The 15,902-nt window shown below is 42.0% G+C and overlaps 1 protein-coding gene across 2 annotated transcripts; it reads left to right on the top strand.

The window, feature by feature from the left end:
* The first annotated feature begins 3,738 nt into the window (after positions 1-3,738).
* Positions 3,739-5,136, top strand: LOC133922190 (protein CASPARIAN STRIP INTEGRITY FACTOR 1-like). 2 transcript variants are annotated; one of them, XM_062367404.1, is made up of 3 exons: positions 3,739-4,135; positions 4,440-4,492; positions 4,720-5,136. In XM_062367404.1, the coding sequence occupies exons 1-3, from the start codon at positions 4,051-4,053 to the stop codon at positions 4,852-4,854; spliced, it is 273 nt and encodes a 90-aa protein (XP_062223388.1). In that variant the 5' UTR covers positions 3,739-4,050; the 3' UTR covers positions 4,855-5,136. The 2 variants fall into 2 exon arrangements, with proteins under 2 accessions (XP_062223388.1, XP_062223387.1); XM_062367403.1 differs by having other exon boundaries at positions 3,744-4,135; positions 4,440-4,546.
* The last annotated feature ends 10,766 nt before the right edge of the window (positions 5,137-15,902 follow it).

Raw genomic sequence — 15,902 nt, 5'->3', positions numbered from 1 at the left:
TCGACGCATGTACTCCATCATGAGATTCTGACTGCCGGCAAGTCTCTCCCGCTCCCGATCCCTCGGGCTGTCTTGTCACTTGCACCGGTATCCCCTTCGCTTGACTTTGTCAAGACGCCGTCTCCATCCGCCTTCAATGATTTGCTTGACCTCCACGTGTTCAGCTAGGATCATCCTTGACTCTGCCCAACCTCCTGGATCGTCTGGCACCAAGCACTTCTCTTGGACCCGATCATCCCGCCGTGAGACAAGCAAACACATATCTCCAACTCCAATTCCAATTTGTCTATAAGCAATATGCTCAAATGAAATCTCAAATCAATTCAAATCACATCAAAGCTCATGCAAAACCGAAGATCATCAAACCAAATAAATGACAATGTCAATCACTCATCACAAGAAAACCAAGGCACATTTCAACTTGGTTTCTCATTAACTTTGATCTTAGTTCGGTTGGTGGTCTTGTTTGTGAACTGAAGGACCTGTTACATTTGAATTTTATTAGTACTTCGGTCATGTTTAATGCTAGAGAATGTAATAGGGTAGCTCATGCGTTAGCAGAACTAGGATGTGTTTGCTCAATGGAGGATGATCCCATGGTGGAAAGCCTCTCGTCCTGTATCCAGGTTCTAGTTGCCAATGATTGTGTGATGTCTGTGGCTTAGGTCCTCTCTATTGTGCTCAGGCTTGGAGAAAGAGATGGCCACTTTTATATATCTGAGACATCACTACCGGCTCATATAACCAGCCCTTAGTGATGCCCTGCTATCATTGTCGGTCGGAGGGTTCAGCTGGCAGTGATGATGGAGCTGGGCATCACTGCTGACTCAAACCATCGGTCGACAGTGATGACCCTTATCATTATCGGTTCATAAGCCACGATAACTGATTTTTCCCGCGTGCATTATGAACCAGCAGTAATACCCCATCACTACTAGCTTATTTGGAACTAGCAATGATGGACCGGTGGTAACGTTGGTTCATAAGTTTAATATTCACCTGTAAACCATGCATATTGTTGACTTACTTTCTCTTTTCAAAGAATCAACCCGGAAGTGTGGCCCATACATGCAATGTTGTAGACTATTAATATACTTTTTTGAATGAATATTGTAAACGATTAATAACATCTTTTTCATTATCTAAAAAGTAACATTCTTCGTGTGGGAAACATTTCCTATATGTCGGAGCCTAGCCTATGAACATTGTTTACTTGCCCGCCACGCCCCCCCCCCCCCCCGGCTAAATCCTTACTCCACGCGTGGCATCATTGTCCCAGTCTCACAAACCTACCCTTCCTATGCTGCCGTAATTCCTAGCACCGGATCGCGTCTTCCTTTTCCTCTGCTCCCTCCTATTGAAGTCTCAAGAGCATGATATGATTTAAACGACAGAAGAAAGAAAAGAGGTTTTAATTTACTTTCTATTAGTCTTTGGTATGTCTCGTAGTCCGAACAGTTATTACCATAGCAAATTTGCTTTATATAGCACAAATTTTACAGCAAATGGCAGCGGTAATCAAAAGACCGTTAAGCCTGACAACAAGTAAAATTGCCAGCAAAAGATGAAAAGTAACAGTTGCTTTCCCAACGACTCCATTCAAACTGAGACGTCCGATTAGAACAATGGGGTATCGGCATCCGACAAACCTTTGATCTTTGTAAATGAAAAGGTGACACCGCACCGGAGGCATCCTTGTGCCTCCCTTTTCTAGCTGACAACCTGCTGAACTTCTGAGCTTGAAATTTGCCCCGCCTTTGAAATCAACTTTGATCTTAGTTCGGTTGGTGGTCTTGTTTGTTAACTGAAGGACCTGTTACTTTTGAATTTTATTAGTACTTCGGTCATGTTTAACCCTAGAGAATGTAATAGGGTAGCTCATGCGTTAGCAGAACTCGGATGTGTTTGCTCAATGGAGGATGATCCCATGGTGGAAAGCCTCCCGTCCTGTATCCAGGTTCTAGTTGCCAATGATTGTGTGACGTCTGTGGCTTAATGGAATGCTTAGTCCGTAGTTCTCATGAATGAAACATCTTCCCATGCTTTAACTGGTAAATTAGCCCACTGCACAAGCCACTGGACTGGCTCATTGTTCATGAGTATTGAGCACCACCCTTCTCGATCTCAAGCACTTCAATCGGTTCAGATTTGATTTTTACCATCTTTAGCAACTAAAGGTAATCCCAGAGTAGGAATGATTGAACTCCCAGTAAACTTCTTTAACTATCTTACATGAAAGGCTAGGTGAACATTGCATCCTACAGGCACTAGCGACTTACTCTTATCACCTTCGTCAATATTCTAAATGGCTCATTAAAGTATACAGTTTTCAGAGAATTAGGTAATCCCAAAGAGTTGCTTGCAAAAAAATGTAATCCCAAACAGTAGCGTCTGTATTATTGAACCTTCAATATACCATGTATATCACCTGCAATAAACCATGTATATCGCCTCCAAATAAAAATGCCTACTATGATCCTGTCGATTTTCTTTCTAAGTTTGGCTTATTTGCAGCTCTGGCTGAACCTCCTTCCGTCTCGTTAGCGCACTACAATAACAAGGCAACATCAAGGGGCCTTTGATCCCATAATGCAACTCAGCATCTTGGCAAGTCCAAATCTTGCAACCCCGCATGCAGATCCTGCACCACACTAGCATCTTCAGGTACACACAGATGCATGGACGAGAGCAAAGCATTGTGCTCGCTTTGCCATCGCCAACCACTTGCGCAGAAAGACTCACATAACTTGTCTAATTAGAGAGGCCACTAGCTCACAACGACAGCATCTAATCACATACTTTCTATGCGGAGCACTCGTAGTGGAGCTCCCCCTTTATGCTCCACTACTGCCCCCTGATGACAATGTGCTTTGCCTCGTTGCTCCTGGTAGTCACTTTCCATCAGGGTATCATCAGGGGCACTTTCTCTTCTTCCTGCACTATTTCCTCTGTCAGATTCCGCAACATACCGACCTCAGTTGTGCAAAAACCATGGACATCAGCGAAAGCGATGAGGACCGCTCCATCAGCAGTGGCGATTCTGTTAGTCCGGCATGCTTTTTCACTTTGATCAATCTCCCTGCCATTGCTGTACTTTTGTGGTGTTCCCATGACATGGTGATGGAATGTATGAACTAACTTAAGGGTGGTGACAAAAGGCAGTAAGCATGACCACCGTTTGGTCTTTCTCCCAACGCTGATCCACATACCCCGAACAACGTAGTGCACTGTGCTAATGTTGTTTCTCATTTCAGCCTATTTGCCATTTTTAACAACCAACTATGCTTTCAAATGTATTATTCCCAGTTTACAGGTGGCGAGAAACGAGTTTTTATGCATGGAAGAGTAGAGGAACTAATTTACTTCTTGTAGGTACCAAAGATGCAACACTTGCCGGGTTCCATCAACTTATTAGTGGTGTCCCTAGTGGTGCTTTTCCGGAAAGGCAACGGTAACACTGATATGGTTACAAGCTTTATATTCCTTTCAGCACCTAGTGTCGCATAAATTAAAATAAAAACAATTGCCAGATGTAGTAACGTGTATGTTCCTGAAACCGATATCTCAACTGGGGATGGTTCCCTGCAAACATGACTAGCTTTAAATTGTACATGACAGGAACAAGCGGCAGAAATGAGAACATACTAATTAAATAGCCATTCCCTAAACCATGGGCTGATGTACTGGGGAAGAAGTATGACAAAAGAATGGTTATTGTAACTGAAAGAAGCCATTTGTCACATTGCAGTTTCTTTTCAAGTACTATTTAAATACTTAGACTGAACTACTGAAGTAAGCAAGCATCCACAAACTATGATGACCCATCCTGATAATTCCATACAGAAAGGCCCTCCACTTTTGCCTCCAGAATTTTTTCTAAAATCTCCTTCCCTTGGAATTTGTCGCATGTAAGGGTTGCCTAACTACCCGGTTATATATTCGTCTTCCATTGCGAAAGAAACGGGGACGGAGGGGAGGAAGGCCTGCTTCACCTCGTTTCAGGTTCATGCGTTCCGCGTGTTACTGAGAGCGTAGTGCGTGATTTCAGAAATGAGGATGTTACCATGGCCCCTGAGATCTGCTGCCCTCTTTGCTCTCATCTTCTTCGCCGTGCTGTTTTCTACTACGTTCGCAGGTTTGTCCAAGTAGTTTCTTCTTACAAGTTCTTGATTGAGTTTCCCTTTGATTGAAGCCATGAATCAACAAACATAAGGTGGCTGCGTATTAAATTCCCTATTTGCCTAGCCTAACAACATCAATGCTTCCTGGTCCAGCCTTGTTTATGTTAAAAATGCATCAAGATTCAGGAAAAGGCGATCTTTCACTTGGTAGATAACTGGGGAAAACATCTGATGAAGAAACTACTTAATAGGTTCCTGTTATCCATAGCAGATGTGATTTTCCTAGTTTTTTTTACTGGTGTGATGGCTTGTTTTCAGGGAGACAGTGCTGTTTCTTGACATATCAAGATGCCCTACGTCAACAAAGAGAGGTATGGAGCAGGAAGAACATACTGGCATTCCAAAACAATCCTTTCTTCTCCCCAGTAAGTTTGTGTGTGTGCTTGTGCATGTCTGTCGGAGAGGGGGAGGGAGAGAGAGAGATCGGTACAAACTACTCAGTTCAACAAAACCATCTCGAGCACTTGGATTTCATAAGTAACTTTTTTCAGGCAAAACCTATATACCTTGTTCTCACATTTACCTCAACAATTTGCAGATAGCAGAGGCTGAACAGAAGGAAGCAGTGCCTCGGGTGCATCCTCGGATGCTCAACGTCAAGACGAATGATTACGGCAGCTATGACCCTTCTCCGTCCATGGATAAGCCGCACTTCAAGCTCATACCCAATTGATCAATTTACTGATCGCTCGTGCATCCAGGTTGCAGCAATGGAGTGGAGGAGGAATATATCTGCTTAGATGCGGGCCTGATATTTAGATCGATAGAGAGGTATTCCTAGGCTTGCTAAAATGAATGGCATTTAGTTGCTTCATATAAATGTGACATAGATATTGCTTCTGTTATGCTAAGTCACAATGAGTTCTCAACGTTTCGGTTGAACTTATCATATATTGTACTTAAAGCATAAAGCATACATATATGCAAGTAATTCGCCATGGCACATGTTATTCTTTGGTTGGCTTGTATCTTTATGAAATCTAGATATTTCTTAGTTTCATATTCACGGATGTATATTAATTTGATATGCACCAACAGTACGCACAAAAATTGGATAGAGACGGATTATTATGAGATATGATTAAATGCGGTTTCACAAAACAAATGCTCATTTTGTCCAACTAATTGGCCGATTACTTGTTGGCAACTTGTGTTCGATGTATAAACCGTGATGTAATCTGTTCAGAGGGCAAACAGTTGGTCCTTTTTTTCCCATGGTTGACTAGCTGTTTTTTTTTGTTTCGATTTAAATAAGATTAGTTTTTTCCTGAGTGGGGATAGTTGGACAGCATAGTCATCCCAAAAAGTCAAAATGGAAGATCTGCACAAATGCCAATTCTGGTCTTCAACAAGAGAGACAAGGCTGACCTGGAAACTATAAAGCGTTGGTGGGTTCAATCCTGAATTCACAAATCGACACAACATGCGAGCTATATATAGTCCTCGTCGGAATAAGGTTAATGGTTGTGACTCCAAACTTTCGCTGACCAGGTTGTTCATTTGGTGTAACTCTTGGAATTCCGAATGCAGCTTCGTGTGGGATTTGAAGGAGAAACGTACCTGAATGATGCACCAATGGACATGCATACTGACGGAACGTACCCGTTGACAGAAAACCATGAATGTCCGGAGGATGGTGTTGGGGATGATCTTTCACTCTCCTCCTTCGTAGGATAACTCGAAGTCTACCGGAGGCTTCGCACTCGTGTGATTGCAGGGTTGCTTTAGGGAGTGCAGGCGAAGATCGCGAAGTACTTTTGGGCGAAGGCTGAAGGCATGCCCGCAGTCCCGGCTTTCCACGTCGGCGAAGACGGTAGCGGGCCTTCTGTTGGAAGCCGAAGGCTACACCGGTAATTTTGTTAACTGGAATGGGCAAAGGTAACAGTGTGTCTTCGAACTAGGACCGAAGATCAGCTCGTGACGCCGAAGGGGAGAAGCCTTCGACGGAATCCAGGGGACCGAAGACCATGACTGGATGGCGGGGCCTGTTTTAACTGCCCGGGACAGAGTTGTAATTATGTAAATATGCTTGATTGTACTATGATGCCTTCGAATATTCCAAAAATATAGCAGGTAAGGAGGTAGAAACTGTAAACCTCGCGTGGAGTGGTTGAGTACGGGCTATAAATAAGGTCATACTGTATCCGAGAGGGGCATCGAGACAGTTTACCCTAAGCACGTGTCACCCCAAGAACCCTTCGACATTCTCCAGAAGCGAAGGTCCACCTTGTTTGGGACTTCGGTTCCAACAGATGGGATTGGAGAACTGCTGTTGTTAAACAATGGTGTGTATTCATGCTCTAAAGCTAACACCAGAGCATGAAACGGAGAGAATTGGTGAAGGATAGAATTGGTAGATTGGTTTCTGTGTTTTGCCAAGCATAACCATAGCAGGGCTTGTCATCTATTTATACAGCAACACATATATATGGAAGGATTACAACCGAATACGGCAAGAATCAATCAATCAAATATTCATATAGACTCCCATCTATCTATACCCGGTCTATCTCTAATAATAATATATTTCCAACTGCAAGCACTCATGATCAATCATCTTAACACGCCCTTCAAGCTCAGCCGGTTTCTACCAGGTTAAGATCATTGTAGAATCTGCAAAACAAATGTCGAGGAAGTGGTTTCGTGAAAACATTTGCTACTTGATCTGCCGAAGAGATAAACTGAACCTCGAGCTGCCGTTGTGTAACCCGTTCACGCACAAAGTGAAAATCTATTCAATGTGTTTAGTGCGAGCATGAAATACAGGGTTTGCTACAAGATATGTTGCGCCTATGTTGTCACACCACAGTTTCAGTGATCTATGTAAAGGAACCTTCAGTTTACACAGCAGGGACTCCAGCCACACAAGCTCTGTTGTAGCATTTGCCACAGCTTTGTATTCTACCTTTGTGCTCGACCGCGAGATGGTTGGTTGCTTCTGAGAGCTTCATGACACTAAGTTTGGTCCACAAAACACTGCAAAGCCTCTCGTTGAACGCCGATCATCAAGACTAAAGGGATCAGTGACGTCCTAAGAGGGGGAGGGTGAATTAGGACACTTAGAACTATTTTGGCTAAAAAAAACACAAAATAAACCTATATAAATTTCTATCTAAATGTGCTTTAGGTTTATCAAGTGTGTCTACTCTACCGATAGAAGCACTTGCAACCTATCTAAGAAGGTAAATTGCAAGAATGTAAATACGAAAACGTAAATAAGATAGAGAGAGAGTAAACTCGGCACAAGCATTTTTTTTCCTGTGGTATCGATAGCATGAATGCCACCCCTACTCCACGTTGGAGCTCCAGAAAAGATATGCCACCAAGTCACAAAGACAAAGTCTGCACCCGAATGAGCCACCAAGCCACCAAAGTAAGATCTCACCACTAGCCTCTCTTCCAGTTCCTTTCCGTCGTGATCACTTCGAAGCATGAACCACCAAGGCAAGGGTGTCTGCATCCCTGCACAATTGCCTTGCCACCACTTTACACTAAGTCAAAGGGTCAACAAGCTTGCCAGTAAGTTACCAAGACTCCAAGGTGTCGGCGTACACTCTAGGAAGCAATCACCTAGCAACACTCTCTCTAGGCCTATAATCACTAATCACTGACTAATCTTGTGCTTAATACCTTAGATAATTACTTTAAGCACTTTGGTGGCTTGGATGTCTTCTTAGGTGTACATGAACTTCTTTGGACTCTAGTAGCATGCCATATCTTCAAATGACTAAGTGGAGGGGTATTTATAGCCTCTAAACCCGCGCACTAGCCGTTAACCCAACGGCTCAGAAAAATTGTTAACACCGGATGATGCGGTGAGAACGCTAGTACTAACACCTAATCATCCAGTGAGTACACACTCACAAACTAGCCATTGGAACCCCACTCAAGCCTCTGTGAACACCAGACACACTAGTGTATACTTTATCTCTATCACCAGACTATCCGGTGAGTATATACTTAGCATTTGAGCCAACTGCATCCTCTCTATTTAAATTGCTCCAGTGTAAGGATCCGATGCATATCACTTCATCACCAGACTATCCGGTGAGTTGACTTCAGCCAACCGAGCCAATGCAACCCTCTCTGGAAATAATGCCTCGGTGTGCACAGCCTTCATCACCGAACCATCCGATGCGTTAAACTTCATTCTGCCTCTTTGTATTGTTCATTGTCCAATGTGTGCAACACATTGATCGCGGGACTATCTGTTGCTTTGATCTTCAACTTCAATGGTTGTAACCTTCTCTAGACAAAATGATCTGGTGTTTATCTTCTCTGATCACTGGACTTTCCGGTGAGGACTTCAAGTCTCTCCCTTTTGTCAAATATGCTCTGGTGAGTTTAACATTCTGAGCACTAGACCATCCGGTGAGGCAAATCTTACTGGGACTTCTCCAATTAGTAAAACTTTGTTCCGGCTACGGTGGCTTCTTCATTTATTGCATCCATGAGACCTACTAATATATATTCTTGACAAATATGTTACCATTGACTATATGTTCATTAATCACCAATATCACAAACTAATAGGGCCATTTTCGCTATAATATCCTCCTTTTTGGTGATTGACTACAATATAACCAAAGCAAGTGGCAAATAATAATGACACCAAATATAAAGATCATAAGCAAGCACAAAGTATTACCACATTGCTTGGATGCATGTTCTTACCACTTAGTCCTCCTTTGTTGTGGCTCTCTATTTCTCCATGGTTACTATCTTCCTTGAACGACCTATGCAAGAGCTTCTCTTTTATCAATCTAGGCACCTAGCATCTTTTGTTCTCCCCCTTTGTCGACTTTGGTATTTCTAGACATCTTGCTAGTTGCTACAATCTCCTCCACATTGTTCATCTTGCAAACTTGCATCTTGCTTTGGTCATCAAAATTCTCCTCCTTTGTCAACAATCTCCCAAAAAAGGCTATAAACACATGTTGAACTAAAGGAAAAATCATTAGAGCACATGGGAGAGAACTTCACAAATAATGATGTAATAAAAGGATACCAATTATATGGATATCACTACAAATGAATGATACCATTTGTAGGCTATGAAAGCACATGGATCATAATTTATGAAACTCACATAATATAGTATAAACTCCCCCTATATGTCAAGATAGGAAAGAAACATATGCACAACTATACAATATGTCAAGATAGGAAGATTAAGCTATATTATGCATGGATGTAGCTTAAATGAATAAAAGATTTGACAAATATACCAATTGAGGTATTTAAGCATTGCATAGCTCCGGGGACATGTTGATTGCTCCATGAGACTACAAAAGATGTCACTCTAAACACATTTTAGTCTCAAAATCACAACTTATACGATATACTCTCCCCTAAATGTGTGCATACAAGTGTTGAATAATTGTGAAATATATGTGCATTTGTTACTGATAATAATGGAGATTTATCCTATATATTGGATCATGACACATGAAAGATACCAATTGTAAAAACTAGTACCATGTAAAGAACCTATAACTAATAAATTATATAGGTTGCTCATGGGTTAGAGATAAACACAAGCAACCTACCATATGAAAAACTACACTAGGCATTGCAATAAATTGAAATAAGCATATGTAATCCTAGACGAGGCAAATAGAAAAAACAAAATGCATGAATCATAAGTATAGCTACCATTTACCTCTTTTACCTTTGGAAGGAGATTTGGGTATGTGATGATGATGACTTTCATAAATGCTTCTTTGCTTAACCTTCACTTCAGCTTATGAGCCAAGTCTCCAAATCCCCATAGCCGCTTCGAGCTTCAAGTCTTCTTTGGCACCCAAACTAATTGAGGCCCTTTCATGTTAGTGATGACTTTCTTGGCACCTAAATAGGTTGGTTCCACCTCCAATCCTTTCTCCCAACCATATGTGCAACCACCTTGACATTGTTCTTCTTCTTGAGCTTGTAGTGGTTGCTCTAAGTCTTGATCTTGTAGTTGGGCTTGGTGTAGAGGTTGGAGGTCTTGTTGGAGAGGTTTGCTATCTTTTTCTTCTCTTTAGTCTTCTTCTTCACTTGTTTGCATTGGAAGGACTTGTGGCCTTCTTGATGGCATTTGAAGCATGTCATGGTGGACCCCTCCGTAAGCTTCTTCACAATGAAAGCACGATTATCTTGAGGAGGTTGGACATGTCATTTGCCCTTTAAACTTGCCAAGTCCTTCTTGAGCTTCTCCACTTCTTGCTTAGAGCTAATCATTCTCTTGTGAAATGAGGTTGTTAGATGAGTCAACAAACAACATTCTCAACACAAATCTCATTACAAAAAGGCTGAGCATGATATATCAACTAAATCATCAAAATAAGTAGAAGCATCTACTTTAGGCTTGAAATTAAATAGAGAGGTAGATTGCTTCAAAGGGACCTTAGTTTGAGATTCAATGCACTCAAATTTAGCTTTAAGCTCTTCATGCTCCTTGTTTAGCAAATTGAATTTGCACAATAATTGTTTATAATTAGAAACAAAGGTAGCATGAATGACATTAAGTGCATTAAATTCTTAAGATCTTTAGATTTTTTCTTAAGGGCCATTTGTTGTTCATTGATCAAATGAATGAGTTCATCATAGGAAGGAGAATCCTCATCAGATTCATCATCACTTACATCGCTATCCATACCTTGGGCTATAAGGTACTTATGAGATGACTTGCATGATGACAACTTGTGTGATGAAGACCTTGAGGAAAAGCTTTTATTGGATAGGAGGATGGTGAAGCTATCATCACTTGAGCTTGACTCTTCATCACCGCTCACCCATCTTCCTATGCTTGTGAATGCCTTAGCTCTTCCCCTTGTCTTCCTCTTCTTGATTTTGATCTTCTTTCTCCTTCTTGATGTGATTAATTATTTTGACCAAGTCCTTCATGGAGATTGAGTGATCAATCTTGGAATTGATCTTCATGATGTTCTTCTTCACTTATGAGATGAGCTTGGCGACTTCAATATCCATCTCTTCATCGCTTGAGGTGCTTTGCTCATCTTCTTCATAGCTCTCTCCATCTTGATCACCATCATCTTTGCTTGAGCTTAACTCTTACTCTTGTCTCTTCATCTTGCCTTCATGTGTTAGCATTTAGCTTGCTTGCTTGTGAGAGTAAGGTTCTTGGTGTCGGATGAGGAAGAAGCTTCCACCCCCATATTCATTGTCATCTCATAGGTGGTGATCTTGCTGAGCACTTCACTTGGAGTCATCTTCTTGATATCATTGTTGTCGTAGATGATGGAGACTATCAACTTGTACTTAGGAAGAAGAGTTTGAAGTATTCTTCTCACCACTTGATCATCTTCAATTGGCATCAAACCTAACCCATTGATCTCATTAATAAGAATGTTCAAATGAGAATACATATCATCCGCACTATCATGGGGTAGTTGCTTGATGCCATTGAGGTTAGTAACAAGAACATGATATTTCTCATTACGCACATCCTTTGAGCCTTTATGGATTTCAATGAGACTAGTCCAAATATCATGTACATTGGTGAGAGAATAAATATTATTAAATGCATCAACACATATAGATGATAAAAGGATACTCTGGGCCAATGCATCTAATTGCCTTTCCTTATTGGTGATGCGAGGTCTCATCCCATCCTCGGTGACTCTCCAAACATCCAACCATTAGATTGCAAATAACAAGTCATTAGAATTTTTCACCGGGGAAACTTGTGCCATAAAAAAGTAGAGCACTATAGGAATCCATCCCAACTCCAAACACCACAACTCACTATAGGGTTGTCACACCCTGATTTTTTTCAGATTTCTCAAATTTCTAAAAATTTTCAAAGTTCATAGATCAAATAATTAGAATAAGAAAAAGCCTATTTTCCAAATTCAAACTCAAATTTAAATTAGTTTATTATTTGTTTGATGCATTAATGCTGAATAATAGGTATTTAGGTTTTATTTTGAGTTGTTGAATTTCTCTGATCATTTTCTGGATTTTGTTTGAGCACATTTGAAGTTATCTAAATTCATTTGAGGAAGATTTAATTTTCAAAAGTTCCAAAATGTTTTCAAGGGTTCAAAATAATTTTATTAGATTCTAAGTGTTTTCAAAAGCTTGTTGGAATTTTCTAGAATTTTTAGGCTTTGTTTGGTATTTTATTTGGAGTTTTCTTGCTTTCTTTCATCTCTGGAAATTCCAAAAGCATAATAAAATCTTAATCTAAACAAGGTCAGTCTAACCCACCTACATCTAGCCCGTCCCAGTGTGAGAACCCAACCAAACAGTATTCGAACTAATCATCAGGCGGATCATTAACATAATCATAACCACGACGATTAATGAAAATACCGCTCCAACAGTCCCGGCACGTGTTTTGTGCCCAAGGATCGGAACACATGCCTTTCAACATATTCATCACAATATAGTTTAATAAAGAGCAGGTAATTAAACATTTATATTACAATCCTTTAAACATGCAGCTGTTTCCACAATTTACAACAAAAAGGAAACAACAACTACGCAGCGGAAGATAAACCTATACAACAAAAGCAGACGGCGCCACATGCCCTTAGGCACCGTCCCCAAAGTACCAAGTTCAGAGTAGAGTGTGCTACTCCTGCCCGCCACCCTGATCGGCAAGCACAAAGTAGCCGAACACCGCCTCTTCCTCACCGACCTGTGAACCTGCAACAACTTAAGGGTAGCACCCTAAGTACAAAGGTACTCGCAAGTCTTACATAGTATGGGTATATATATTCCCGACTCCAAGGATCATGCATTAAGCTGGTAGTAAGAATTAAACATGGTAAAGTTAATTAAACGGTAAGCATCCTAGACATAGGTGTGAGCAACTAACTTAACCAACTTATATGAAACTACCCTACCATAACCAACAACTAAGCATATGTAAAAGTAACAACAAGTATATCAATGTGAACAAGTGCCAACTCGAACCACCAACCACCATACCCAGACCAAAATCACATGCCCAACCATTAACCTCATGCCATCATCAATAAACCACAACAAGAACTCTACGATCGGGTGCAGATAAGCGATAGACATGCTCATAACCGTGAGCGCGACAGTTCGAACTGTTTATACACCCTGTAGGGGTACTCCTGGACCCACATGACATGAGGACCATATGGCTTATGCCACCCGCTAAAGTGCACACAAGGGGGTACCCGTGACAACCTTTCCCAACCAGCCCCAACCGTGTGAGGCATGCATCGCTCGGCGCAGTAATACTAGAACTACTCTTGGAACAAACTAGTACCGCTTACAAGCCAGCCCGCTCACACCGTCAATGTTCACGCCCACAAAGCCACAACTACGAAGGTATTCGGGTTGCCTTACCATTAGATCGACATGTGGTGATTAAGGTAAGTGCTAAAGCCAACTTCGCCGATGATCGGCCTTAAACGCTGCAAGCGGTCTATGGTGCTCAGGTTTCCTCTCCCGACCTGCCCCCTGGACTTTCCACCAAGGCAGACGACAGCCCTAACATCACCCACATCTCGTCTCATACTCGCCACTCACCAACCATACCATCACCAACAACATGTAATCGTAAATAGTAGTAGATCCTATCCTCGCGAACAACGGAGAACGCTGTTGTTCGACTTCTACCGAAATGCCTAAGCATTGCTAAGCATAGAGAAGACCTTTAGACATCGACATCACCTCTAGGCTTCAAAAACTTCGAAAATTTTATGTCGTGATTTAAATCCTTAGGAGATCCTAATCACGAATTCGCAACACAAATTTCAATCTGGCGATCGAAAGCGATCCAGATTAAAATATGAAGCTAATGATGCATGTTTAATACTAAACATGTAATTACGGTTTTTGGGGCGTGACACCCAGCTAGATCTCGGCCTCCCCTTTTTCGGTCCTGGCCTGCCAAACACTATCGCCTCCTTCCTTTCCGCATGGGCTGGCCCACAACAGGTGCCGCCCTCTGCAACTAGGCCGAGCCCAACAGGACATCAAAGCCACCTTCGTCATGCTGCATTTCTACCTTCTCCGCTCAGTAGCACTTTTTCTCTACTCCACCCTCTCTCTGGCCACTGATAGGTGGGCCCCACCTGTCAGACTAACCTTCTCCAAATCGAGCATGACTCTGCCACCATATCCAACATCAGCACGAGTCCGTCGGCGCCTTGACCTCTGAGACCGGCCTCTACACAACTACTCCAGCCTATAAAACCTGCCCTAACATTCCTCATCTCGTCTACACCCTGTTTCCGCCGCAACCCCCTCGAATCCCAAGCTCTAACGTCGTTGTCACATAAATCTTAGTCGTTGCCGCTTTCGCCAAGTTTGGCTAATTTCCGACGCCATCTCATTGCCTCCCCATCGTCGCCAACCACCTCACGGAGTTCCCCGACGAAGCGCGACCTTCCTCCGTCGTTGGCCGTCGCCGTTGGCTAGCCACAGCTGATCCGATGAGAACCCCAGCCCTTCAACGCCACACCCTAGACCTCTGCCGCTCGGTCCATGGTAGGTTCCCATGAGCCGAGTCTATTTTGTGTTTTTCCCCTGGTCCATTTAGATCTACGCACCCGGTCCACAAAATTCCACCCTTCAATGCAAAACCGACAGCCCAGATTAAGTGGCTAACGCCACCCTCTGACGTGGTAGCCACGTTAGCGCCAAGTGTGCGCCAGCTCAACCCCACAGTGCCACATCGCCATGCCGGCTCAGCCCCTATGTTGCCATGCACAATAAATCCTAATTTCTAGTACAAAAACAATTCCAATAATTCCAGGAATTTAGCAATTTTGCAATTTAGCCCTTGAACTCTTCTGTAATTACATATTAGCCCTTGTGTTTTTATAGATCAGACCCTAAACATTTCTATAATTGCAAATAGGTCCCTATGTTTTCACAAAAAGGTCCTTACAACTTTTCTTAATTACAAATTAGTCCTTTTCTTTTTCATATTTAATACCTAAAATTGTTTCAGTCATGTGCTCACACCTTTTATTTTCCTATGCCATGCGACATGTGCAGTGCTGCTCAGTGAGTGAAGATGTTGAAGATTATCAAGATGAGGTTGTGACATTCTAGGCGTGTGTCTCCCGGTCGTTTACCTGCGGTGTTGTTGGGCACCAGTGCTTCTGTTCTACTACAGATATCTTTATAGAAGACAATATATGTCAATTGATGTATGAGTTTAATGATTATTCTATATAAGTATTATTTTTGTTACTTCACTTGTAACATCCTTATGTGTGTTGAACATCCTAGGCACACATAAGCCGCATCTGATTTTGTCCGTTAAAACTGGGTGGGACAGAGGTGGTATCAGAGCTATATTGACCGTAGGACGTGAGCCTAGATAGAATGGTCAAGCCATAAGGACATATTTTAAAAGTCTATTTTGAAAAACTCATCTCTATGCTTTTCTACCCTCTTAGTTTCTCTCTCCACTTACCCACTCCAATCTATTAGGCAAAATAAATTTCCAACACTTCCTCTCTTTCAAAACTTTTAGTTGTTGAACTAGTTCCACTTTGTCTGATCGAGAAGGATGCCCTTGAAGATCTCACTTGATGCGTCTACCTCATATGAAGATTCCGATGATGAAGTTGAAGATCTTTTGCTACAAGGAAGAGTCATCTGCCACAACACCGAAGACATGAAGATTTACCTCCGCGCCTCTCCCAGATTTAGTTTTCGAGTTATAGGAGAATTTTCCCTATTCTTCAGAAATGTTAGAGCGTTGTTGGTAGTGTTTGTTTG

The sequence above is a fragment of the Phragmites australis genome, chromosome 6 (genome assembly GCF_958298935.1).
Source record: "Phragmites australis chromosome 6, lpPhrAust1.1, whole genome shotgun sequence".
NCBI classification, from domain to species: Eukaryota; Viridiplantae; Streptophyta; class Magnoliopsida; order Poales; family Poaceae; genus Phragmites; species Phragmites australis.
The sequence above is the reverse complement of the archived record's forward strand: the minus strand, read 5'-3'. Positions and strand labels throughout refer to the sequence as shown.

Bases quoted from the DNA above. Each gene is read 5' to 3' on its own strand.
- LOC133922190 (XM_062367403.1), top strand. From the start codon at position 4,051: ATGAGGATGTTACCATGGCCCCTGAGATCTGCTGCCCTCTTTGCTCTC. The intron at 4,136-4,439 runs GTTTGTCCAAGT...GCTTGTTTTCAG, and splicing joins GTTTTCTACTACGTTCGCAG to GGAGACAGTGCTGTTTCTTG. The intron at 4,547-4,719 runs GTAAGTTTGTGT...AACAATTTGCAG, and splicing joins ACAATCCTTTCTTCTCCCCA to ATAGCAGAGGCTGAACAGAA.